Raw genomic sequence first — 27843 nt, 5'->3', positions numbered from 1 at the left:
GTTATTTTTCATTCTTTCCGCCTCTAGACGAATCTCACAGTTGTGTGCGTTGAGATGTGTGTGTACCTGCTCCTCTGTGTGTGTGTGCGGGTGGCTGCAGCCGTCTTCTCCTCATCAGTGATGTTCTGCTCCGTCAGCTCCGACACCTTGCACTTCTCCATCACCACCATCTCGATCTCTGTACACACACACACACACACACACACACACACACACACACACACACACACACACACACACACACACACACACACACACACACACACACACACACACACACACACACACACACACACACACACACACACACACACACACACACACACACACACACACACACACACACACACACACACACACACACACACACACACACACACACACACACACACACACACACACACACACACACACACACAGTAAATTCATGCTTATCACACATCCTCAACAAAACACACATCATAGCTATGAAGACAAAAATGGGATGTTTGAACCAGTGAGTGTGAATGTAAAGCCTGGAGTGCTTCCTTCTCACCCTTCAAAAAATGTGATTAAGGACCAAAGAAATGATTTCAATGGACATCTTTAATAGCATAAACATGTTAGAATATAATGATACAGCATGTCATCTAAGTTACAATCTGTCCTTCAACACGTTTCTGATGTTATCTCTTTTCTTATTAATCAGATCATTAGGGTGGGTGTAGCTTTTCCTCCCCTAAATGGTAAATGTCTCATTTTGAAACTCCCCGTCTCTATGCAGCCCACGGTGTTGTTTGCCTGTCAAAACACGGTGCACCTTCAGAACTAATGAAGATTGCTGAGAGACCTGAGGTGTCTATGCAGTCTAAGCTAAGAAGGAACCATTTCAGATGAGTGAAACTGACACCTGTTTATGTAACACACACACACACACAAGCACGCACACACACACACACACACACACACACACACACACACACAAGCACACACACGCACATGCACATGGCGAAGGAGTGAAAGACAGGCGGAGAGGTGAGGAGCACAGGATGGATGGTGTGTCACCGTGGAAATGGTTGTTTGCCATGGAGATTGTTTTGGACAAGTGGTAGCCTTGGTGACCATGGTGAAATTGACAGGTGCCAAACAGCAGAGAAAGGAAGGCCTCATCTCAAAACTAGCCAAAAGAGGAAGTTTTGGATAAATTACTTTTATTATGTTTTTATTTTTAGTCAGCCTTCTTCAATTTTAACACTTTGTTTTTAACACTTCCTTTTTTTTAGGAATCAAGCGTTTCATTTACTGGAAATCTATCCTACTGTTGAACAACAGGCTTCAAGTTGTAATTGTAATTTGTTATAAACAGTTGTAGTCTAGTGCACATTGAATTAAGCACTCAAAATGAAAAGCAAAAAAGCAGCTTATTTAGGAGTGAAGCACATTTAGAGAAACAGTTTTAGTTCTTCTAAAGAGTTAGTTTCTCCTTTCTTTTTGTTTTGAGACGAGGGCTGCTGCTGTGGTGGCTTTTGGGTAACCAGGGGTGCATTATGGGAGACTGTGTCAGATTGATGGGAGTAACGACACACTGACAAACACCTCACTCACCTTCCGCCGTCTCCCCACTCGCTCTGCTTCCCTTAGAGCTCCTATCACCTCCTCCTCCTACTCCCTCTGTACCTTTGCCCTTCTCCCTGCCTCCCTCTCTCTCTACTCCTCTGCTGCTGTCGTCGTCCCAGCCCTCCTCCGCTCCTCCTCCTCCTCCTCCTCCCCCAGCCCTTTCGTCGTCCTCCTCCTCGCCCAGGTTCTTGTAGTTTGGCCTCTTCTGAGTCCTCTTGCGGCCGCGTTGGCGGGACAGCTCCAGGGAGCGCTCCAGAGACTCCGATGGCTTCGTGAAGCACCGCACCGCTCCTGCACCGGCCTGGGGGGAGGGGGGAGAGAAGGACAGAGAGGCGCGTGTGTTAGTAAGTGGTGTGATGGAAACTTCTGAAGCAATGGAGATAGGACTCAGAGAGACACGGGAAGAGCAGGAGCTTTGATGGCAAACACTGACGGTTTATTTAGAGCTTCGGCCGGAGAATTCACACGACATGTGCTTCCGCCACGAGGTGTTACAGCGGTTATCAAACCAATTCTGAAGATCTCTCCCCCAGACCCATGTATGTAGCTGGTTCTGAGAGAATAATCAACATTGTGCATAACAAGATGAAGCCATAACACCTCTATCAGCTGCCGCCAACAGGCAGGAACAGGGAGACAAAGCACTGAGAGCACAGCACCCAAGGCTACAGGTGCTCATCGTACAAACTGATAAACTGGGTCAAAGTTATGGGCCTAGGAAAGACATTGCATGCTTGGAAGTGACAATACAAATTCTTATTTAAAAAAAAATACATTTCGAGTCAGCTTAGCATGTATTGGAGAATGACAGTGTTAAAAGAGTGAGATAAGACATTAGGAGGCGCAAGCCGGACGCGAACCTACGATCCACAGAACTATACTTGCCAGTAATTGCTGATTATAAAAGGCATATAATGGTTCTCAAGAAGTGAGAAAGGGAGGGGTGTAACACACACACACACACACACACACACACACACACCACACACACCACACACACACACACACACACACACACACACACACACACACACACACACACACACACACACACACACACACACACACACACACACACACACACACACACACACACACACACACACACACACACACACACACACACACACACACACACACACACACACACACACACACACACACACACACACACACACACACACACACACACACACACACACACACACACACACACACACACACACACACACACACTGGGGAAACATCAGTGAAGACATACTGGAACTAGAAGAAACCACTTCTCAGATGTAGCTCTCAGAGTTGCACCAACGCGCAGATAGGCCCACAGGAAGCAGCTGGTAAACGATAAGATGCTGAGCAGAGATCTTTTCACTGACTAACAGTAAACATAGCGACAATACGTTAACATAGCAACAATAGCCACCAACTCTGACGATAAAAATAGCTACCGTAGAATTACCATATTTCTGAAAAATAATAAAAAAGGGTACCTAACTTCAGCGGTGCATATGTGCTGAAGTTTATATGAGCTTAGTAAAACGGTCCATGCCCCTTTATCTGATTAGATTATACTTTTTTTAATGTAAAAGGAATATGAACTTTTTGAGTTATAACCAAAGGTCATTATGGCGACCCATCATAAAGACCCTCTCAAAGCTCTTAAGTTTGTGAGCAATCATCAGTGCCCATTTAACTACATATTCACGGTAACCTGAAAGGTACACTTAAAAAAACCATGAACTGTTGAGGCGTCAACAGGCAACACACAAATGTGACTGAACATTGTGATCTTGGAAGAAAAAGAAAGGTTGATTAACTATTTAGGTGCATGTATGCATTTGTCTGTGTGTGTGCATATGGGACTGAATACCAAGGTCATATGGCTTCTGTGGTTTCAGTTGTAGAAAAAAGATTCAACTTTGTTAAGAGGAAAATAAATAAGAGGTATCTTTATGAAACTAGGTGGCCCCGTTTCACTTTCCTTGTTAGGCGAAGACAAACCACCAAACACACATTCACAGGTGAACGCAAAGGCAGGTCCACACACACACAAGTGCACTAAAGATGAAGGCCCATCCTCATGGCGTTATTTTTGTGCCTCTATCCTGAGCACGCAATGAAACATTTTGAGCATAGAAAAATATTTTGCAAGCACAACTGACTCTAAGCTCTCTCACAAACTCCTGCTCCGTGCGCGAGCAGACCGCTGCACGCGCTCTCCCTCCCTTTCTCTCCCTCGCTCAACCTCCACCCTGTGTGCGCTCAGGTTCTCATTCACAGTTAAGAATTAGATAATTATTAATGCCATAAATGATTGCATACATTTAGTTTCTTATTCATCCAGTATGATTATGAGCTACGTACGGCAACCCAAGTAGGGCATTTGACACGTTTCGCAAAGAAGTAAAAAAAAAAAAACGACCACATTAATCTGAATGAGAGATGAGTTGTTGTTCTTGCAACGTAATTCCACGATTATTTGAGAATAAATCCTTTTAGTGGGTTAAGTACATTCTTAGATTAAGTGAGAAATGGATTTAACTTATGTTTGACAGCTAACATACTGGAGAAATAAGAAACTGTAAATATGCAATCATTTATGGAATTAATAATTAATATATAATTCTTAACTGTGAATGGTTTTCATTGATTTAACATTAGACATGTATTAGTCTGGCCAAACTTGATGGCAACCTAAAATCCCTCTCTTTCCGTATCTCAGATAGAAGATATGGTTGGAGACAAAACAGCCAATCAGAATTGACCTTCTCGAGTTCTCCGATTGGTTGGTTTTGTGGCACATTTGTAACGCTGTGCCAACTTGAGCGAGCACGCAGGCAAACCTGAGCGCACACAGGGTGGAGAAGTTGAGCGAGGGAGAGAAAGGGAGGGAGAGCGTGTGCAGCGGTCTGCTTGCGCACGGAGCAGGAGTTTGTGAGAGGGCTTAAGAGTCAATTGTGCTTGCAAAATATATTTTTCTGTGCTCAACATTTTTAAATTGCGATCTCAATAACATGTTCTATGCTCAAAATGTTTCATTGCGTGCTCAGGATGGAGGCACAAAAATAACGCCGTACATCCTCATCATGTGCCAAGAACAGCCGCAGTTTCTATACTTACATACTTACTGGAAGGAAATGTGTGCCAAGTGAATCCACAGTGGTCAAGTCTGCTGCTCTAGATAAAGCGATTCATTGCCAGATGGTCGTGATTGCTGGAGCTTTATTTGTATTCCCCCTCATGCCAGTTGCTCTTTGACTTCCCCCCCATGTTCTCGTAAGAGGAAAGGTTATTGGAATAAACACTTAAGAATTCCCTAAATGTCTGCTCCGTCTGTAGAGAGTGGTTCACCAAAGTATTCACTGCTGGGATTGTGAACAATTTGATAATGATAGTCAGATTTAGTCAAACCTATTTTTAGATTAAAGGGGACCTATCATGCAAAATGCACTTTGTGATGTCTTTTATACATAAATATGTGTCCCGGTGCGTCGGGGACCTCACGCAGCGTGAGAAAAATAAAACCCTCTCTCTTTTCCTCCGTACCCAAATCTTTTAAAAACAGGGGTACAACGAGCGGATACAGATTTGCTGCCGATCTGACGTCAAATCGGCAGCGGACCCACAGAAAATTGCTATCAGAAATAATTCCTGACGTGTTTTGGACGTAATCTCGTCTTTGTTTACATTAGCAAGCCTCGCTAACACTCAGAGCTAACCTGTACTGGAGAGCACATGTGTTTAAAAAGCAGGAAATAAAACAAGGAACTCACCTTGTGATAAACCCGCAAGAGAAAAAGCATTTGAGATCCATACTGTTTCAGAAATAATCTTTGATGTGGTTTAGAACAGGATGGCGTTTTATCACAGCAGAATTTAACTTTATCTCCGGTAGAATTCTGATCAGGCATTAGCTCCGCCTCCTCTTTTTTTTTTTTTTTTTTTTAAAGCTAAGGACACAAAATTCGCGGTTCTCTAACAGGGCTGCAAAAGAGGGGTTTGAGCAGTATGAGGGATGGCTACAATGGGTGATCTGTTTGGTATTTTAATGTCACCAAACATGTTTTGTATAGGTATGGCCCTACAATAGATTTTTCCAATATAGCATAATAAGTCCACTTTAAGTTTAAGCATAATTAAAGCTTAACGCCTTAGCTACCTATTTCAACAGAATAAGTATTTTAATTATTTCTGTTGCCACCCAAGCAAAACAAATATGTGTATCAGTTACATCTGAGCAATTAGGATTTTTCCATAGCTGCTGATAGTCAGATAAAAACCACAGACCAGCATTCGCGCTTGTGTGTGTGTTGCACCTGTTTGCCGTCTATGTTCTGGTAAACCGCTTATCTTCTGGGCCATCCTACTTACACACACACATCATGCAGATGAAGGCGAACATCTGCACCAACACACCCAGCAGCACAAGAAATCAGGGCACCTTAAACAGGTCGATGATATTCTTATAAATGCACACAACTGAAACAGCTGCATTTGACAGAGATACAGTAAATACACACTGAGATATGCAAATGGTGACATCATGTATCTAACTGGTGCACTTGCAAGAAAACACGTGAAGGAGAGAGGAGATCGAAAAAGAAAAAAAAAAAGACTTCCAGGAAAGAGATTTGGGTTAGTGAGGCAGTTCTGTCACTGTTCCATCATGTGACCTAATTTCCTGCCACATCACAGACAAACAGGAAGTATCCTTCGACCACCTGTGCAGCCAGAACCCAGGCCTGATCAGTGTGTGTGTCACGTACGATAAATCAAACAATAACACAACAGTGCGTGTCTGATGGGGCAAGTTATCCACTTTGTAAAAAAAGAAAAGACAATTCTGTGCAAATTATTATCATCTATTCATCGTCAGAAATAATCTTTTTCCACAAGAAATAACTGTGCTAAATGCAGGTGTCCTATTAGCCTCAAACATACTGTATATTATCAGAGGTATGAGCACACTCAATCAATAACAAAAGGACACAATGTCCCTTGAGCAAGAAAAATATGTTGCAAGTTGATCAGTGGACAGTAGAGAACGCATGAACACAGTAAATCAGCATTTATCCAAAAAACTAAAACAAAATGATGGTGAATCTGTTCTGTTCCTCTGGTGTATTTGATGTTACATTTGGATCATTTCAATTTGATTCTACAGATTAAATACAGTTCCCGTCTCTTCTAATCATTATTGTTTATAACACGTGGCACTTTTAAAGTCTGTGAAATTCAAACGAGAAGAAAAGAGCGGCAGAGTGAAAACTGGAAGGTGCTAGTTAAGCTCTGGCAGTCTCATGTTGTGGTACACCAACGTTGTTAAGACATCACGCCTCAACTCACATTCACTGAAAAGGTAGGCTGCTTCTTGCTCACACACACACACACACACACACACACACACACACACACACACACACACACACACCACACACACACACACACACATACCACACACACACACACACACACACACACACACACACAGCACACACACACACACACACACACACACACACACACACACACACACACACAATCACACACACACACACACACACACACACACAACACCACACACACACACACCACACACACACACACCACACACACACACACCACACACACACACACACACACACACACACACCACACACACACACACCACAAGGGTTCTCAGAAACGCTCACTCGTTCTGAACACCCACCTGCTTTTACAAACAGGTGGTCAAAGAATTAAGAAACGGAAGAGGGGGCGAGGGGGAAGAGAAACTGAATCACGGGAGGAAAAAATGTGAGGAAGAGAGAATTAGAAAATCAGAGGTGAGGGGAATCAGGTGGGGGAGATACGGGGAAGACGAGGGAGAGATAGACAGAAAGAGACTAACGGAGAAAAGGGAAATGACAGAGAGAGATGTAAACACACAGAGAAACGATACAAAGACGGTTCAATCCAAGGCTTGGATGGAAAGAAGCTTGAATCAAAGGAAAGAGTGTTTCAAACAGGTAAAGAAAACCAGAAAGGGGAACATGTGCATAATATGGCTGCCTTGATGTGTGTGAAGCATGGAGAAAACCATGACCCTGCAAGCTCATGATCACTTCTTGAACTCTGGCCCCCTGCGCGCGCGCGTGTGTGTATCCATGCGGTTGCCTGCGTAGGTGTGTGTATGTCTGTTTTTGTGCTCCAAGTGTGTGTGCATGTTCTAGAGCAGGGGTGTCAAACTCAATTTCATCGCGGGCCACATTAGAACTATGGTTGCACTCAAAGGGCCGGTGGTAACTTTAAGACTATATAAATATACATAGATAAATAATATACATAAATAAAATAATGTATTATTTTACAATATTTCCTCTGCATTGGATTATTATCAGATATGGTAATAACTTCATAATTAACTACGCCTGAAAGCACAAGTCTAGTAAGTAATTGCAAGTCTCTTCAGTGGCATCTCACAAAATGAGATGCATTGTGGGACATGTAGTTTATGGTGCTCCTGTAAAGCGGCACGTGACCTTATAATAAACATTGTAAGGGAAACTTCTGTGTAGCAGCAATGCAGTGGGAGTCACCGACTCAGGAAAGAGACACGGGAAGAGCAGGAGCTTTGATGTCAAACACTGATGTTTTATTTGGAGTTTCGGCCGGAGAATTCACATCACAAGTCACAGCAGCCACGATCTGACTGCACGGGAGAGTTGCCTCGTCAATTCTGAAGAACTCTACCCCAGACCCCTGTATTTAGCTAGTTACGAGAGCATCATCAACATGCTGCATAACAAGATAAAATCATAACACCTCTATCAGCTGACACCAACAGGCAGAAACATAGAATCATAACACCTCTATCAGCTGACGCCAACAGGCAGGAACATAGAATCATAACACCTCTATCAGCTGACGCCAACAGGCAGGAACATAGAATCATAACACCTCTATCAGCTGACGCCAACAGGCAGGAACATAGAATCATAACACCTCTATCAGCTGACGCCAACAGGCAGGAACATAGAATCATAACACCTCTATCAGCTGACGCCAACAGGCAGGAACATAGAATCATAACACCTCTATCAGCTGACGCCAACAGGCAGGAACATAGAATCATAACACCTCTATCAGCTGACGCCAACAGGCAGGAACATAGAATCATAACACCTCTATCAGCTGACGCCAACAGGCAGGAACATAGAATCATAACACCTCTAGCAGCTGATGCCAACAGGCAGGAACATAGAATCATAACACCTCTATCAGCTGATGCCAACAGGCAGGAACATAGAATCATAACACCTCTATCAGCTGACGCCAACAGGTAGGAACATAGAATCATAACACCTCTATCAGCTGACGCCAACAGGCAGGAACAGGGAGACAGAACACTGAGAGCACAGCAGCCAAGGTTACGAGGTGCGTGTGCTCAGTCAGGACAGTTTGAACTTTAAACTGGGTCAAAGTTATGGGCCTTGGAAAATATTCCTCAACAAACGTATTATATTCTTTGCAAGCTCTTGCGGGCCGGATTTGGCCCCCGTGCCTTGAGTTTGACATCCTTGTTCTAGAGTGACAATGTATCACAATGTGCAGCCTGATGTGTTTTATTTTTTGTATATTGCAATTTTTGTATGATGGTTCAGTAAGAAGTGTTTGAATGTGTAACAAATGAGTGCGTAGGTGTGTGTCCAATACCGTGTTCTTGTGTGTGCTGAGAATATCCGTCTGAGGGGTGAAGACAGACAGGTCTCCGTTGAGAATCACTTCGGCCAGAGCGTTGACCATCGGGTGGTAGTGGATGATCAGAAACACCTGGGAAACACAGACATACACAATTAAGTATTACAACACAAAAAGTGTTCACTGAAAATGATTTAAACTCAAATGTATTTAGAACATTGCTAAATGTCTTTCTCTGTACATTACATTACATTTAGCTGACGCTTTTATCCAAAGCGACTTACAATAAGTACATTCGACCAGGAAGACACAACCTTGAAGAAAACAGAATCATAAAAGTACATCAGGTTTCATAGAGCCAAACATTTCAAGTGCTACTCCACTGGCTTTAGGTAAGCCAGTCCTTTATTAGTATAAAAATAATGACCCTCACAAATATGCTCAAAGATATAACTGCTTTTCAATTCATTTGCAATGCATATCAAATAAAAGTTTGAACTGCACACTTTACATTTCAAAATCATGCTTTGAAGTAAGGTCAATTATCTCATTAAACAGGTTTAGCTTACAGTGAAATCTTAAATTAAGGATTTAATATCTGTTTCAGAACCGGAGACATTTACATAACATTTTCCAGAGTGGTAAAAATGTTTCTGTGTTTATCTTTGAGCATAATAACGTTCATCGTCTGACAGGAATTCATCCATATGACAAATAGGCAGAATGGCTGGCAGATAAACATCCAACCAGAAATATTCCTGTGCTTTAGTGATGGCTGGTGGACAGCATCCGATGTGTGTGTTGCTTACTTGAGACAGCAGGTAGAGGGACACCTGAGGGTTGATCTTTCGCTCTTCAGACTAATAAGGCAGAGAAAAAGATGTAAGGTCAGTTAATGTCACACAAAAGCAGATCCGTAGCTAGTAGCTGTAAAAAAATGAAATGAACAGGGAAATTAGTTCATAATGAGATACATCTGAAGAGAGCAAGACAAATTCTCTGGAAGTGTTTCCTTGTACGATGTGAGGGTCAAAGGACAGAGGGTGTCGTATTGTCATACTGATATTCTGTACAAACTGTGAAGACCAGAGACAAAAGTAACATTTGTGATATTGGGCTGTATAAATAAACATTGATTGATTGATTGAAATCATGAAGCTGGAAAGATATTCATGTAAAATGGACGGTACCAGCGGTTTTGTATGTTCAAGTTTGAACACGTCCTGTGCTTATCATTTGGTGTCACATCACATCAGTGTACCCTAATGTATTTACCGTAGATGCGAGGTTGACATACCGTTTCAGGGATAACCAAAGAGTAGACGTAGAGGGGCAGGAACAGGCGGTTGAGGAGGTGGTCGGTCAACACATCATTAAGGAATTCACAGTTGATGATGAGGATATCGTTCAGGTAGTGCAGGTGGTCCAGGTGCTCCGCTACCAGGTCACTCAACTTCCCTCTGTTCCGATGTCTGGGACACAGCAAAGACAGACACAGACATTATTAAGTAAAGAGGTCAATCTGCTCTATTGGTTTGAGAAATGATCAAGAACCTAAAACACCCAAAGCATGGCTCGAAGTTATGACCTCTACACTTTGTTGTGCTCTATTGTAACGCAAATGCCATCGATTTAGCAGGAGATTCCCAGATTCCAAAAACCTTTCTTGTGACTGAAAGCTGCTAAAAATAAGCAATTTTTAGTGAAAATTAAAGTACATGACAATACAATGTTAACAATTCACCAGGCCCTTGAATACTAATCAAGTCAAATACAAGTCCTCTACTGAGCTCCAGGATAACAGTGACATAGCAAAGAGATGCCCGACCTCTAGTGACCTCAGTGAGAATTACACTGTGAGAAGATTAGCGGCACTCACTCTTCATCCGTCTGCACACACTTGTCCAGTTCGATGACGTGGCTGCCGATGAACCAGACCAAGTTACTGAAATATGGCACCGCCGTCTTATCCCTGATGTAGTGCAGCATGTGCTGGTTGTCCACTGCAGAGATCAGGGTCAGGATCAAGACTCTGGGTTAGGGTGTTACTGAGGCTGTTCACAGTCATCAAATCAACAACAAAAAGCATTACAATTAAGATGCAAATTAAAGAATATAACCAACCACGTGAAGTCAAGGAAACAAGGACACAAACTAGTCTATTTCTAATAGAAAAGGGGATTGGAGAGGGATGAAGAAAAAGCCACTTCTTTCTGTTTAATTCAATCCTGTGATCTGATCCTACACTCATCCATTGGACACATTCACTGCTTTCTGAAGAAGAGTTACTTTCTTTTTAGACAAGAGCAGGATATAAGCCAGATTTGGGCTACATTTGTATTTGAAGTAATGAAACAGAGCAAATGTCATTCATGTGCAAAGGCTACAGGCGAACCATTGATTTTACAAATCAAAGTCTATTTAAAACGCACTTTTTTTGTGGCACTTGAAGTCTGATAAATCACAGGCTGAATTTGTCGTTTATAAAAAGGGGTCAGAGCTAATTAGTAGATAACAAAAAACTACAAAGTACAACAATCTGACAGGTGTTGAATAGCATTTGCAAATATAACAAAACATCTGTTGCAGAATACCAGATATGTTTGATAATGACTTGAAGATGCAGACCTACACTTGCTCATGTAGTTATCAAAATGCAAATAAAAGCTTGTTAATAATTTCACAATGCCACTACACACGGGTCAAACTGAGACACGTAATGAAGGAGCAGCCAAATCAAATGAACGGATTACAGCAGAAACACAAATCGACAAATCACAAGCTGCCACCATTTAAAGTCACATTGTCATTCCAGCTTTCGCCATTAGTGGGTGAACTCACAATGAAAGCACTGAAGTCTAAATAACCACAGTAACCAGATCAGAACAACCCATAACTAAAATAACAATGAAGATATGGAACTCAGCTGAAATGAAGACTAAGGAACAACTAATCAAAGTAACATAAATAAAAAAAGGCATGCCGGTTTCCATCATTTATGTCGGTTGATGATATAATGTTAATTAATTTATAAGAATAAAGAATTGCAATGGCAATTATAGCGGTACATTTACAACACATACATTATTAGGAACCGATTGCACTTCGTCTCAACAAACTCTGACTCAAAGAGTATTAATAAATAATTAATAAAACCTAATTGGGTAAATATTTCAAATTTGAGGCATTATCGTGGAAACTATACTAATACAACTGGCTGGCTTCGGGACAAGTTAACACGACAACCAGCAGCACAACAGTTAATAAAATAAAAACACGTTTCTAGGATACCAGGTAGTAAAAAAAAAGACTGAATGAATGGAACCAACTTACATGAAACTGGAGTTAGGCAGATGGGGCGCGCATAGGGAGAGAGACAAGGAGAGGAAGAGGAGGAGTGGTTGTTTGAAGAGGGGGAAGCAAACACAGGGTTAATGTGTTTACAGGGTGAAGGGGTGGAGGTTTGGAAAGACCCCGCAGGCATCCCAACCAACACGCTGCAAACAATGGCACATCTGGCAAAAGGAGTTTCTTTGTAACCTAAACATTTTAAACTTATCTTTAGGATTTCACATCCTGCTTTTCACTGTGTAACATGTCAACAGTAAATCTCTTCATGTTTATGTTAATCAGTAGGAAGCATCAAACTGTGACATATTTAACATTTAGCTGTGAAACAAATATTTCCAACACAGCTTACAGACTGCGTACAATCACAATGCAACGACTACTTTGCACTACAGCAATGTCTCAGCCGGCACATCAGGATGTAGATGAAGAAGATGGAAAAAAGGCAGAGTCACAGTTGCTGCAATGAGTTGATGATTACTCCTTTGACAGATTTCTAATCAAGCATAGCCCAGACCAACAACGATACATTCCACGCACCATTAGATTATTCATTAATTAGTTCTGTTAGGACGTCACTGAATTTAAACGTTAGACTCCAAGGTGCAGAGAGCTACATGCAAGGTTGGATAATGGGTACGGTCACCGGAGAGAAGAGTAAACCGTAGTTCCTATGTTGCAGTGACTGTATGTTGAGGTCATGTTATGTACAGTATAGTGAAGAGAAGCATGACGTGTGAGGAAAAGCCAAACTAGCTAAATGCACCATCCGCATGACAGCTCAGAGAGACGGCAGGAGGAGGGAGAAGAGGCTGATGCGGCACGGTGCAGAAAGCAACACAGCTTTGGAACATTGTTGATGCCAACACACTTTACTGTTGAGCTGCTTCTTATCTCAGAGGGCACTCGGTTTCAAAAACATGCTGCTTTCGATAGGAGTTTCAACAGCGACTTAACATGCTGGGTTGATTAGACTTGCAGAAGAGATTGTTCCTGTGCAATTGGCAGAAAAAGCACAATACAGTGTGGGATTGAAAAAAATGTACAATAAGAAATTGGCCCCTTAATACTTCCTCAGGGTAACCAATAATCCTCCAAAGGGCCTCATCCGACCAACAGAAAGACCCACATTGCTGCTAGCTGCAACGTTTCAAGGGCTACTGCCACATCTGCCTTAACAGATTCTGTGTCATTTTGCAATTTTATCTCAGTGGTAGAGTTCAACAGCTTTTCTTGTCAAGTTCTCAGCAAATACAGTGAATTTTCCAGTCAGTGTAGAAGATTAGGTTTAGCAATACTGACACCTGCTGAGAGATCTTTGACAAGTACCAAGTGTCTGTGAATAATAGGGATGTAACGATACCAAAAACTCACGGTACGATAATATCGCGATAAAAAGTCCACGGTACGATATTTATCGAAATATTGAAAAATAAAAGACAAAAAATGTGAATTTTTTTGTAATTTTTTAAATAATAAATCTGATTTGTAAAGCATTTTAGTAGATAGTAGTATTTTAAAGTGTCAACAATATAATAATCAGACCCTGCAATAGAATAACTCAAGTTTCACTTTAGTTTTTCAAGTAACTCAACTCTAACTCACTCACTCAGCGTCATCAAGGTTATCTTTTAGGAATATGAGCATGTCCACATTTCCAGGTAGAAGCTGGGATGTTTGGGCGTTTGCAAAATCCCCTGCTGTGGGAAAAACTCTCTTGCTTGGTACTGATGTTGCTGGGACAGAGAGATATGCTTTGGCCATGGGTAACAGCAGTGGGTCAAACTGCATTGTCTCTCCAACACTTCAAAAACAATACAGTTTGTGCCAAGAATGTGAGGCTTATTGACAGGGCGAGATATAAATATACTGTTGGTACTTGTCAATGTCTCTAGGTGTGAACATGTAGCCCTGTAAATACGATGTCCTTTTGTGTTATCTGTTGTTTTATGTTCATGTTGTAACCTACTTGCTGCCAAGTTGGACAGGTCTCCCTTGAAAAAGAGATTGATGATCTCAATGGGACCATCTGGTTGAATAAAGGTTTACAAAAATTAAAATAAGAGCCACTTTTGTCAGTGTTATCTGGTCGTCATGCTGATGCACCAGAAGCAAGAAAAAAGTTAAAAGAGGGGAGGAAGACAGTCCCAGCAACTTGCGAGTGTGTGTGTGTGTGTGTGTGTGTGTGTGTGTGTGTGTGTGTGTGTGTGTGTGTGTGTGTGTGTGTGTGTGTGTGTGTGTGTGTGTGTGTGTGTGTGTGTGTAGCATGTTCGCATGTGTGCTTCCGGCACTCACCTTTATAGACGTTGAGTGTGATGGTCCGGACTGCGATGCGGACCATGCTTTCAGGGTGGTTGAAAAACTTAATGGCCTCGGTGTACAGGGCAAAGTCATTAGTGTGCTGTGTGTGGGAAACAGAGAGGGGGCGCCGGTGAGCAAGGCACTGTACACTCTGCTGCACTCAGGCAACACATTACCATAGAGCCAGGGAGAGGGAGAGAAAGCAGCTAGCGGATAAGAATAAAGGTCTTAATGAGAGTAACATTTCACTTTCAATTAGTAGACTAACCCATGAGTTACTCAAATCCAAAATAAATTATGATAAATGTCTCTTAGAAATCTGTCATAAGCCAGGGGTGTTTTTGGCCCAACTTGAAACACAGAGACAAAATGAACAAAATGAACTAACTGACTTTTGCTCCTTATCTAACATTCCTTTAAGCCCCTGTCACACTGTCCCGAAATTTACACCCGATGGACACACGATAAAGGAAATGTTCAAATTCGGCTGTGATCGTAGCAACATCGGCCATTCGTGAGGGCATCTTAAGCCATCGTATGACCGCCGGGGGAGTTTCTCAGGCTCCGGCAGCAACTTCGTGAGCGGCAACTTCGTAAGGCATCGTGAGGGCATCTTGTCAAATCGTGTCATCTTCGTGTTATCATCGGTGCATTCATCCTCACTCTGATCGGGGCGAATGCCCGATGGCACCGATGATAACAAGATGCCCTCACGATGGCCTTACGATGGGCAAAATTGACACACGATTTCAACACAAATGAACCTTCTCAAGGTCCTTCGGCAATTTTTTGGCATGTCAAAGATTTTGCCACCGCTCACGAAGTTGCTGCCGGAGCCTGAGAAACTCCACCGGCGGTCATACGAAGGCTTAAGATGCCCTCACGAATGGCCCGATGTTGCTACGATCACAGCCGAATTTGAACATTTCCTTTATCGTGTGTCCATCGGGTTGTTTTATTGCACAACAAAATCATGTAAACATATTATGTAAATAACCCAATTTGTGTTCTGTGAAACTAAAAAGGATATAATATATTATTTGGAAGGACAGTTGACAGGAAGTTGTTGTTGTTATGGAAACAACATTACGGAGAAAACGTAATATTTTCTACATATAACGACGGATAAAGTAAAGAACAAAGTCTGAAGATATCAGTACAGTATCATAGTACTGTAACATAATTGTTTTTGGTACTTTCGTTGCAGTTGTATGTCTTAAATGTAATGTAAATGTTGCCTTCGTGTGTGGTTCGGGGCCATCTTCGTGCGAAATTCACAATTCCATATTCGTGTGTCCATCGGGTGTCAATATCGGGACAGTGTGACAGGGCCTTTAGAGATGGACAGCATGTATCAACACATTTCTGAATGACTGGCTGCTCTGAGACTTTGAGTAATCTCTCGCTGTGCCTGATCCTCTCCCCAGCCATTCCTCAATCACTGTGACCTCCAGCCAATCACAGTTGAGGGCCAGAAACAAATGCCCCTGACACCAAAACAAACCGGAAAGGTAACTGACTGTGTAGATCTGAGAGAAACAGAAGCTGCCCAACTAATGTGCTATCCAATAGCACCCTCTGGAGGAGAATTAACTGTACATCAAGTATACTTAATTATAAGAAATTAAATGAGAGACAATCGTACACTTTGAAAAGATGTATATGAGTTGCTTTCAGACTAAATGTCAGTTAAGTTACCTAAAACTCTAAATCCAGAGGCGTTACAAAAATGTATATTTGCAAAGAATTTTGGAGACTGTGACGAATAATCGAATAATCGAATAATCACTGGCATCCCTAGTTGTAATACTTAATTGTGTACGTCTGTGTTTCCCAGGTGTTTTCAGGTTTTACTTTAGTTTGTTAACTGTAAATAAGATACAGTTAAGTAAACATTTAAACTAAAATGCCTATGTTTAAGGTAATTTAACTGTGTGCATAAATACTGTCAGAGCTACACGTTGGGTCTTGTTTTAGCCTCAAGGGCAGAGCTACCATCGACAGTACACCAAAAACTTTCCCCCGCACACACAGGCCAGTGGAAGGACTACAGATACTGCTCAAGCAACAACGTTACAACAGAGTCATCAGAAATTACTCAAGAGGGCAGTTTACTTTGGTGTCACCATCTATTACCACACACGCACAGCAACAGGCCTGAATGATTATATTCTCGCACCCTCAGAAGAAGGTAACTTAAATACTTGAGTGTTGGTGGAGAGAACGAGCATCAGCCCATCTACACAGGAAGCTGATGCTCTGACAGGGAAACGGCCTGCTGAAGATTGGTGGATAAGAGTAGACTGATATAAACTGAGGTCGACTTGCACAAAATGCGAGAGACAGATTTGCTGAATTTAATAATAATACGTTTTATTTCGAGGCGCCTTTCAGGACACCCAAGGTCGCCTTACAGTGCATTTAAAAGTTAAAACAGCTAAAACGGAACACAATTTAATCGAACCGACAAGGCAATACAGCGGCATAGAAGCATAAAACAGGCAAGACAAGAGTGTGGAGTGACGGAGTGAGAGGAGGATCCGCGATAGCAGGTTGAATGTGTTTTAGAGTGAGTTTAAACAGGTGGGTTTTGAGGTGGGATTTGAATGTCGTGATGGAGTCAGACTGTTTGATGTGTGGAGGCAGAGAGTTCCAGAGCCTGGGTGCGGTGCAGCTAAAAGCCCTGGCTCCCATGGTGCTAAGGCGGGAGGTGGGGACAGTCAGCAACAACCTTTAATTTCTCTCTCTCCATATGCCTAGCTGCTGTTACTAATTTCTTCCATCTTTCACTCCATCAATTGTCAGTCTCTAATCGTTCATCTCTCTCTCCCTTTCTTAATAAGCACATGATAAAGGTGTTGACATCCTTTAAGATTCCTCCATGATTCAGTCCCTCTTATTTCCCTCAGATCCCGCCCATCTGTCTAAGGACTCACCTCATTGTAGAAGAAGTGCACGGTGTGGGTGTTGAGTTTCAGTGACAGGGTCTTGAGAAAGGAGATGTAGTAGGCCATGATCTCCTCGTCTGAGAAGTCAAACTTGTGGACGATGATGGAGTTCACATGGTTGTTCGATAACAGGTAATCTGAGAAGAGAAGACACTTGATCAGGCTTGTTCATAGCTTTAAGGAAAGCCTTATGTGGAATGTTGAAATGCTGATGTGACAATCTTTTTACCATCCATTTATCAATTTTCCATAAAGGCATTTGGTGGTTGTACAAGAGAATACTAAACAGCATTTTACTCAACGATTATGAGGTCAACGTGCCATCGGACAGACACAGGGACAGTTGTGTACAGTGAAAATCATTTAAGACTCAATTCCTTTTGAGACATCCCTCTGGAACTCACTCCCCCAACCCATCAGAGACTGCACTGACCTCACCACCTTCAACACACTCACAAAAACTCACCTCTTCAATCTGGCTTTTAATGTGTGATTGTTTTTGTATTATTTGACTTTAACTTTAACTATATATTTATTTGTTGTTCCTTCCTTTTCTTTTCCCTTCACTATATCTGTAAAGCGTCTTTGAGCACCTGTAAAAGCGCTAACAAATTAAATCTATTATTATTATTATAAATAAAAACCTTGCTTACTTTATATAATATAACAGCCCACTATAGAAATGACAGTATGTGCTTAGTATTTAGTTGCCTAGCAACAACCAAAAATGCAGAAGGCTGCTATTCATTGTGCATTTCAACAAAGACAGGCAGTACAACATGCCTTGCATTGTAAAGTCTACAGAGCATGTTAACTATATATAAACATCTACACGCACATTTTAGGGCAATCCCAAACAATAATCTTGTTATAACTATTGTGAGATTATTTCACTGCTCAACTGTAATACAGACTAAAAATAAATAGCACCATAAGTACAATATAATATCACAAAAAAGGAACAGCACAAACTAAAGCAGCAGTCTCAAAAGGTACAACATTTAAATAAATGTATTACATGTACTAGGGCTATTTAATTGCGATGCATTACATCAAATATGCTTTCATTTTTTAACCAGTGTTGATTCCAAGACTTACAGAGGGAAGTCTCATGGCTGATGTTCTCAAACATTATGTTGAGGGTCTGGAGGAGTTGGACGCACACGTAGCGTCCCGACTTCTGACGCAGGATGTTCAGGAAGAAGGCAAACATGTTCTTCTCCAGGAAGAAGCTGAAGAGACAGGACACAAAAACACAAACAGGGGTCAGTTCATGATGACTTGATGTTCAAATATAATTATCATACATTAAAAGGTAGGGTAGGTAAGAATGGAGAAACCAGCTTGAGTGCGCTAGAATTCGTACGCAGCCGAAGAAAATCTGCCCCTTCCTTCAGACTTCCTCACAGAGCCCCTCCTCCAACACACGAACGCGCACATGACCAATGAGGGCACGAGGTAAGTTTGTGCCCCGATGGAAGGCTGACAGGCAGGTAGGCCATCCAGTTACTTTAGCCGGGCCGGCTCAGATGATTGGTCGTGCTTTTTACAGCGCCACGGATTCCACAGGTGACTTTTTATTGTATTTATTTCAAAGCATTTCATATATTCATTGTTATCGGGATGTTAAGAGCATTCCATGGAATATAACAAAGTGTTTCTGAAGTGAATTACCTACCCTACTTGTTTCATGATTTCCATTATGTGGCTAGATTTGTGCAAAACACAGCTGAGCGTTCCACTTTCATGTTTATCCTATACTAGTACAATATTCTGGACGTGTATACTGCTCATTTCACCTGGAATAAACCTTGAAGTTTATAACTTTAAAAAAGTGTTTATTGTACGCCAGGGTGAATACTACATTTAGGGAGAACTCTTCAGTACTTTGCCCCATACATGTTGGGTTTTCTTTTAAGTGAATCATTATCCTTAGGTTTGAACTGCATCTCCATTCAAAGTGAGAAATAAAATCCTAATGGTTTCAACATATTGAACAGCTACTAGCCTAGATCATTACAAGTGACTGTTCCTGTCCATGTTTATTGTCGGGGCTTCTGATCACACAACAATACTTTCAACGTCCTCTGTGGCTTTTCTGCTCTTCAAAGCCATTTCCTGGATCATACAATTCAGCCAGAGGTGGCGAGGCGGATACCGAAGTGATTACATGAAACTGCAGAGCTGCTTCTGATTTAAAAGAAACACAATAGTTTCATGAGCTTGAGTCCCCCGAAACGACAGGAATTATTTAGTGGTTTGGCGAGCTAAACTGCAGTGGGCTTACAAAATGAGTTGCCTCAAGTCATAAGCAAGCATAAACAGTGTCACATGCAAAGGAGCATGTTGTTATCATAGAAAGATGGGGTGAGAGTCGTAAATGTGTATTTATGTTTGTTATAGTGTTGGAGATAAAGGATTCAATATTCAAATGTGCCTTCTGTGGGCATTTGTTCAAATTCATGTCTGTGAGGTAAGTAAAACGTTTAAACAGTTGGCAAACCTTGCATATATCAATAGAGAATACATTGCCGTCTCATTGTTTTCCAAGCAGCTTCCGGTGTGGGCTTTGACATTAAGAAATCGATGGTTACTTACTCAAACACCGAGCTGTCATTCTGGTCCCCCCAGATGAGGATCTCTGTGATGGAGCGGATGGTCTCCACAAGAAGGTTTCGGTTGTGGTCCGTCACTGTGGTGTTTTTTGTCAGGACATGGTACATATACCTGATGGAGAGACATGAATAAAGGGAAGATATGTAGAATAAACTGGTTAAAGCACACCTCTTAACTTAACAGCAGAAAGACAGACAGCAGTAATAAAGACATAAAGTAACTGGAAGCTGAATAATGAAACAGCCCATGTAGAAATAGAAACGTATTTGTAGCCAACTGCTCATCTCCAAATATTTGTAATATGTATGTAATAACCACCAAATGTAAGTATATATTCTACACCATGAGAGGTGTATACTTATCTTTGCCTAATTTCTGCTTTTGTGGGTGTGTTGCAGAGTAACCTCATTAACGGTTCATTTGTTTCACCTGTTGTGATGGGGCAATTTCTATTTCAGCAACTCTTATTGGTTTAAACTCCCCTCAACCTGAGCAAATGTAAAGCTAATCAGCCCGAACAAGTGAAACACCTGTGCAGACGTTCAAAAACTCGATACTACAGTTTGTACGGACAGTTAATGCACGAGACTGACTTTATTGTCAAAAACCAGCATAGTAGTAACGTTAGTTTCAATTCGGTTTTAGGGTAGATTTTTAACCTTAAAGCTAACGTTAGCTCACATGATTATCCACCTAGCCAAACAGAAAGGAAACAACATAGCAAATGTATGTTAAAATATATAACTGGACAGCTATAACAGTTATTTTAACTGTTGACAACATAGCTAATGTTCTTCTCAACCGCTTATGAATCATAGAAGCTAACGTTAGCCTATTTTTTTGCTAGCTACTCACTTCAAATGGTCCAAGGAATGGATGTTTTTCGTTTTCCCCTGTCCTCCAACCCAGCTCCGTGACCGGCCGAACATGGTTGTGGTTTTAAGGGATGTGATGTTCTGACAGGAGCGTTATTTTTTGCTAACGTTAGTGTCCGCATCTACCCATTACACCCACTTTCCCCGTAGAGATAGCTACTTAGCAAACAGAAGGTGATAGGCGGCGATGAGGGATCATTACGTAACAGGTTGGTGGATGGTTAGTCTGGGGGTTGCTGTTCTCTTCCTACCAGAGACGCTTGATACAGCATACAATGGCGAGCGGAGGAAAACTACAACATTCACTTCCTGTTCTAGCCTTGACGAATAAAGAACGCGACAAACTGATCGACACGGCGACAACCAATCACAGCAGAGCCAGAAAAGCAGCGAGCCAATCACCTGCCGAGGTATCAGGTGTCGCTTTGTGATCAGGACTGTTTTGATGCAGTCGGCTAAAAATGTTAGAAGGGACGGTTAGCTGTAAAAACGTCGACAGAAGCGGGTATTTGTGAATGTTTTGTAATTCTAGGTAAATATTTGTATTAAAAAAACTCCAAATAACTTTCCTTGTGAAAATAATAGTGTTTTTGTTTCATTAGCACTGCATGCTACTATTTTTAGCCTAGACAGCTGGCATGGCGTGAATTCCGCAAACCCCCCAAAACAATGTCAAGCATATGTCGAGTTAGCTAACGCCTGTTATCATTAGATATTAGCCCAAAACTACCTGTGTAGTTGTCGTTTTCTTTTGGACCTTGCAGATACAATTAAAACTGCTTCTCAATCACTGTTTTCAGGTCGGGACGAGCCGAAATGGACATCCCAGCCCCATCACCCCGGAGAGATTTATAACGGTGAATCACATCCTGGCCTCGCAAGAACCCAAACCGTGGCTCGATTTATTTTCTATGAAACATCCAATTTATGCCCAGCTAGATTCGGTAGAATCGCTGTTGGACGAACTCCCATATATGTTTTATCTGGGCCTGTTCTTTGTGAACATCCTGATCCTCTATTATGCCTTTCTGATGGAGTACATCGTCCTGAATGTGGGGATAGTATTTCTGCCAGAGGACATGGACCAGGCGCTGGTGGACCTCGGGGTGCTGTCCGACCCGGCCTCCGTCCCGTATGACACGGACACGGAGCTGGATGTGTTTGAGGGGTATCTAGATTGACACAGCTGTCCTACAGGAAGACAAACACATTCAAGTATTGATGGTGATGATGCAGAGGTCCAGGGCAGATTGGACCAGCGTGAACACTGTCTGGTCTGGATCGAGGGGGGAGAAAGCCTCAAAGCGGATGATGTTGATGCCTTTTTCTCACAAAGACATATCAGTGAAAAAGTAAGCAGAACACACTGGACTATGTTTGTCTTGTTTTTTTTCTGTTGTAATGGTCAAATGGAGATACTTAGAATAGAAAAATATGTATTACTACTTCAAAGTCATCCTTTTTTAGTTATGTTATAAGTTAAGCTATTCAAAACATTGTACTGATGATCTGTATTTGTTTTGTGTCACATCTCTAGGTTGTCTAGGCTCAAGAAAAGGTAACTCGAGGAAGAGTTTCAGCACCACCATGATCAGCGAAGGTCCTGCGCTGGATATGCAGTCAGTCAGTCGTTTGCCACTCTAATGGACTCTGGTTGGACACCATGGAGTTGGCACCGGCATCTGTGTCCTTCACATTGGAGACAAAGAAAGGAAAAAGGAAGCACAATGTGCTCTGAGCAGAAAGACAGCTGTTCCCTGTGGATATAAATGTCACCAGAGATGTGGAGCTTGACTCTGCATTGCAGCCAGGTCAGATACAGAAGCAGGATGTGATTCGTTGTGAACAATTACCCAGGATGAGCAAGATCTGGTGGCTGACTGCTGAAGAAAGTGAATCACAGTGTGAAGAACTGGCCGACAGCAGGAAACAATGTCCACTGTGGGTCTGTTGTAGGTCATTCACAGTACAACTGGTTTTAGTTATGTTCTATTTACGTTTTCAGAACACACAAAGCATTGCTACTTGGATGGCTCACGCATCCTTGAAGCGTCATTTAAATATATATATGTTGGGGTCATCCATGCTGTTTGTCTGCTTCAGGCATGTAGACTCTCAGGGTGCATAGTTAGGACCTCTGGGTGCTCTGGACACAGGCTGTAAAAGTTGAAGGAGAGCCTTTTTCTTTAAGCTCTCTTATAAATCAGAAACACCCTAAAAGCCACACTCTTCTTCACTGTAATGCAGAAAGTATCAAAGCATCTAGGGAGAGTTATTTATTTAATACAGTATGTCTGCTGATAATCTTTATCACAGTGTTTCATTTTGTATTAGAGGCTGACCCCTGGCCAAATGTGTGAAACTCTTATCAGCATGAGTCGTGTCAAAGACAGAACCCTTACCTGAACGAGAAACTCAGAAGTGCTTCAGATATTCAACTTCATCCTCTTTCATTTGATGCATCCATGTTTTATTGTTACAAAATGACACAGAAAAGACTCAACGCATGACATTTGTGTTGTTTTTTTAAATTGGTTTGGTTTCCAAAATGGTCTTTTATTTACACTTTTTTATGTTGAATATTTATGAATTCAGTAAAGAGAAATGTATATTCTTGGCAGCAATAATAAACAAGATTCAAGCAATGAGGCAATTCACTACTAGATGTAAGCCTTGGAGGCGCTGTACATACTGTAGGTCGGTAAAGAGCACGTATAGCCCTGCCTATTAACTGCACATAGATTTTTGAGGCAATAAATCAGTGTTTCCTCAGCACATGACTGCTGTCTGCCAGAATGAGCAAATTGTGCTTGTAGTCGTTATACTCAGAAAGGGAAGTATGTTGTCAACCAAATAACTAAAGATCTAGAGACACAAAACTAAATATTTGCACATCTACATTTCTTACTCTAGACAAATGAATTGCCTTACCGTGTCAATTCAAACCAGTTGCAAGACAAACTCGGTATATTTCCGGATAATAATGAATCTGCAACAACATTTAGTTGACGTTACACTAAAGCTCAGGATACTAATATTTATTTAATATTGTAAAATATATGAATGGTGAAATCAAACCACATCATGCTGGAGGTAGAGGGCTTTAACAGGCTGTTATCAGTACAATGAGTTAGGTACATCAAATATGAAGGACAGTCCCTATATTTTAACAATCAATGCAAGTGAAGCTGTTACATTGGCAGGATCTACTTTTGTATGTCAACTGTTAATAAATCATTAGTGGTAGTTGCACTGCCGTTTCCCAGGCATGATAACACACTGCGTTTGATCAACTCTGCTCAACTGTTAGTTTAGTAGAACGCTGCTGTGAGACTTCACAAGGACTGTGACCATACCCTCCACGTCTGCTTCTATAAAGACATGCACATGCTATAATAAGCTTTGGATTGTAACAGAGTTTTATTTTCCAACGTGTATTTAATAAACTATGAGCGAATGCCAACTTTTCTGCCTCTTCCTTCAACTGGAATATCATGTGTGTTTGTTGATTCTTTTACAGAAGAATGGACATGTTGATGTCAGACTGTTGACTTTGTCCCATGTGCTTTTATTGTGTCACTTTACATTTTGTCCACAAGAGTGCATCAGTGGAGCATGGTGGAACATAACAATGTTTAACAAATCAACAACAAAGAAACATTCATTTGCTCATTTATACATTAACCAAACATGAAGGCTTTCTATTTATATTCTAACATGTTCAATTAAGCTGCTGTCGGGTTGACTGTACGAGCAGACCTTCTACAATAGTGTTATCATTGGGAAAAACTCAACTTTGGATCCAAAAATATTTGGTTTTCACAATAAATATTCCTAAAGGTGACCACTGATTGTGTTGTTGCATTATGGGAAATGAAGGATCCAGTGTCTTGGGGCCTTGATTTTACTACAAGTCAGGTTATCTGAGGCTCTTGCTGCATCACAACAACCTATACAGATATAGCAAAAGGTTTTACAGTCAGCAACCAAAGGTCTCTACAGTGTATCACATCAGTAAGTGTCCATTTATTAATGCAAATAAAATAATATCAACTACGCAGAGTTTCAGACACTATAATGGCGCATTTCCACTGCAGCGGGGTAGCCCCGTTTAAGCATCCCTAAGCGTCCTCGCTCAGGCCTCGGGCTGCCTCGCTGGCCGTCCGAGGCCGTGGCGCATTTCCATTACAGTTTAGTAGGGGTGGGCGATACCACAAAATCTGGATTCGATCCGATACCAAGTATTTCAGGGCCAGTATCGCCGATACCGATACTTTTTTTAATGAAAAGCGTCTTATGTACTTTCATATAGGGGAGAGCTGCATGACATGATTTTTGAGCTGAAATCATCATAAATAGACTAAATCTGAATTCATTTTCATGAATAAAGACAGGACAGTTTTTATAGACAAATACACGTTTTACTTTTGCAAATTTAAAGTGCAAACATGAAAAATAACAATACAAAGTGGCCAAAGTAGCGAACTGTCTTCTTGCACACATCACAGTTCGCTAAGTTTTAATTGCCAGTTGTGAAATTGCTCCACACAACGCTGCTCTTTCTCTCAGCCATCATGCGCGTGTGTGTGTTGCACTCGCGAGTCGCTGGCTGCTGCTGTCCTGCCCTGCTGGCTGCTGTCAGTCAGCTTGATAATCGGCGTTCAGACAGGGAGCCTCGAGGAGAAGAGGACAGCAGTGGAGAGAGAAGAAAAGAGCATATACTTGTGTTCGTCTGCACATAGTTTTTTGAAGAAATTGACGAGTAGAGGAGACGAGAAAAAAAGTATAACAGTATCGATCCTATTGGCTCTAGTATCGATATTTTGAAACGTAACGTAATATCGGAAGTATCGATACTTTGGGATCGATCCGCCCACCCCTACAGTTTAGGACCTGGGGTATCAACGCAGTGTAGGCGGGGCGATCGGCTTCACATTTCGAGTTGTTCCGTCGAGCTCCCGCTGGATTTGATCATCCCCAATGAGATGTAGGCACGTCGTCACCTCCTCGGTCGACCACGGTGTGCTTTTCTTATTAGACGTAGCCATTTTTGTAACTCCTCCGTTTACAAAATGCTGTTTATAAAAATGCTGCAAGCTTGCTTCTAAATATATATGCGACGCTAGGGATGAACTCGCACACGATCTTGTGACGATTCTCTCTGACCAATCAGCAGTCGAGAGTGTTGACGTCACTAGTTCAGCCCTGGCCCTGGTCTGAGGGAACCACGATTTTATGGGGCCGGAAAAAGAGGGAAAAAGTACCCGCTAGCCGGTACTAGGCTATATGGAAAGACCACCAAAAACTGGCCTGGCCGCTTGAGGACAGTTAAGGACGCTTAAACGGGGCTACCCGCTGCAGTGGAAATGCGCCATTAGACTGTAAAAAAAAAGAGAACAGAAGCCTTTTGGGAAGGAAGTGAAAACAGGTTAATAATAAACTGTTGAATTAAGAAAAAAGTGAAACGAAAAAACTGTACATAACAACATAAAACATTTTATTTATAAAAATAAGAAAAAATTATGGTTACATAAAATCAGATCTCATATAGTGCAAAAGTGCTTCTTGAATGTGTACCTAGCCATACAGTAAACACATGCAGCACCGAAGGATGAATCTTTAAAAATATCTGACAAGGAGAACCATTGAATAAAGCACCAAAGAATTATTTTTGGTTTGTGATAGTGAGCTTTCTCAGTTTTTCTTAAACACACATGCAGTATAAAATGTAGTGTGTAGTGTAAACATGTGAGGATGTGTGTAGAGGTTTCATATTAGCCGCGTTCACACCGCAGTACTTTTCCCACTTTAGTTCCGATATAGTTCCGAAATGTCGCGTTCACACCAAAAAGAGCCGGAACTAAAATTAGTTCATGAGAACCTTTTCACCCCCTTTTCCGTCGCTGCTAGAGAGCAGGGACTTTCGTGGGAGAAAAAGGTTCCTGTGTCTGATTGGCTGGGCGGATTGCAAACCACGCCCCGTAAAACTCCCAAAAAGTTTTGTGAAGCCGCCATTTTATTATCCTTGCATTAGCATTATTAGCATTAGCATTAGCCCAGCGCAGAAACGCAGAGAGACTAATTTATGGCAACACAAAATAAAACATGGGAGCGGTGGAGATGAGGAGGTGTCGGCGTTCTGGCGATTTACTCTGAAGGCTTCAGGAGAAGCGGCTAGGAGCAGTGGCGTTTTCTCCCGGAGGCCAAGGGAAGCCAGGCTTCCCCTGTTTTTTCGGATTGTAGTTATAATTTAAATAAATAAATAAAAACACTTTGTTTTGTTTCGATATTTCTCCTGTGCTGTGTGTTGCTGCCGGCCCGTCTCTCCCCCATTCTCATTGAGTATTTTACAAAGAGTGAAACAAACAGCGCCCCTCTAGATGTTATGGTGAAACAGTAGATTGCACTCACTGTTGCGAGAGGAGGCTAGCCGAATCTGGCTTCCCTTGGTGAAAACAATTTGAGGGATTGACCAA

At 41.7% G+C, this 27843-nt stretch overlaps 2 protein-coding genes across 8 annotated transcripts in view; one reads left to right on the top strand and one right to left on the bottom strand.

The window, feature by feature from the left end:
• clec16a (C-type lectin domain containing 16A) overlaps positions 1 to 21619 on the bottom strand; it is a 51067-nt gene extending 29448 nt beyond the window's left edge. For 4 of the 6 annotated variants that reach the window (XM_034225072.1, XM_034225070.1, XM_034225071.1 and 1 more), the window contains exons 1-12: positions 21348 to 21421; positions 20475 to 20603; positions 18975 to 19108; positions 17865 to 18013; positions 14923 to 15028; positions 12613 to 12618; positions 11159 to 11282; positions 10577 to 10751; positions 10089 to 10139; positions 9295 to 9411; positions 1585 to 1897; positions 67 to 178 (exon numbers count right to left, since the gene is read on the bottom strand). In XM_034225072.1, coding sequence (XP_034080963.1) covers positions 67 to 178; positions 1585 to 1897; positions 9295 to 9411; positions 10089 to 10139; positions 10577 to 10751; positions 11159 to 11282; positions 12613 to 12618; positions 14923 to 15028; positions 17865 to 18013; positions 18975 to 19108; positions 20475 to 20603; positions 21348 to 21421 — 1490 coding nt within the window. Of the gene's footprint in view, positions 1 to 66; positions 179 to 1584; positions 1898 to 9294; positions 9412 to 10088; positions 10140 to 10576; positions 10752 to 11158; positions 11283 to 12612; positions 12619 to 14922; positions 15029 to 17864; positions 18014 to 18974; positions 19109 to 20474; positions 20604 to 21347 lie in introns of all 6 variants that reach the window. The other 2 variants (XM_034225075.1, XM_034225074.1) reach the window with 2 other exon arrangements.
• A 147-nt stretch (positions 21620 to 21766) lies between these two features.
• On the top strand, positions 21767 to 24830 carry dexi (Dexi homolog (mouse)). 2 transcript variants are annotated; one of them, XM_034225068.1, is made up of 3 exons: positions 21767 to 21872; positions 22168 to 22719; positions 22905 to 24830. In XM_034225068.1, exon 2 carries the CDS (start codon positions 22279 to 22281, stop codon positions 22546 to 22548), a length of 270 nt encoding a protein of 89 aa, XP_034080959.1. In that variant the 5' UTR covers positions 21767 to 21872; positions 22168 to 22278; the 3' UTR covers positions 22549 to 22719; positions 22905 to 24830. The 2 variants fall into 2 exon arrangements, with proteins under 2 accessions (XP_034080959.1, XP_034080957.1); XM_034225066.1 differs by having other exon boundaries at positions 21800 to 21899.
• The last annotated feature ends 3013 nt before the right edge of the window (positions 24831 to 27843 follow it).

This window comes from Gymnodraco acuticeps, unplaced genomic scaffold (genome assembly GCF_902827175.1).
Source record: "Gymnodraco acuticeps unplaced genomic scaffold, fGymAcu1.1, whole genome shotgun sequence".
Taxonomy (NCBI): Eukaryota; Metazoa; Chordata; class Actinopteri; order Perciformes; family Bathydraconidae; genus Gymnodraco; species Gymnodraco acuticeps.
Note: the sequence above shows the minus strand (reverse complement) of the source record. Positions and strands in the feature narration are given on the sequence as shown.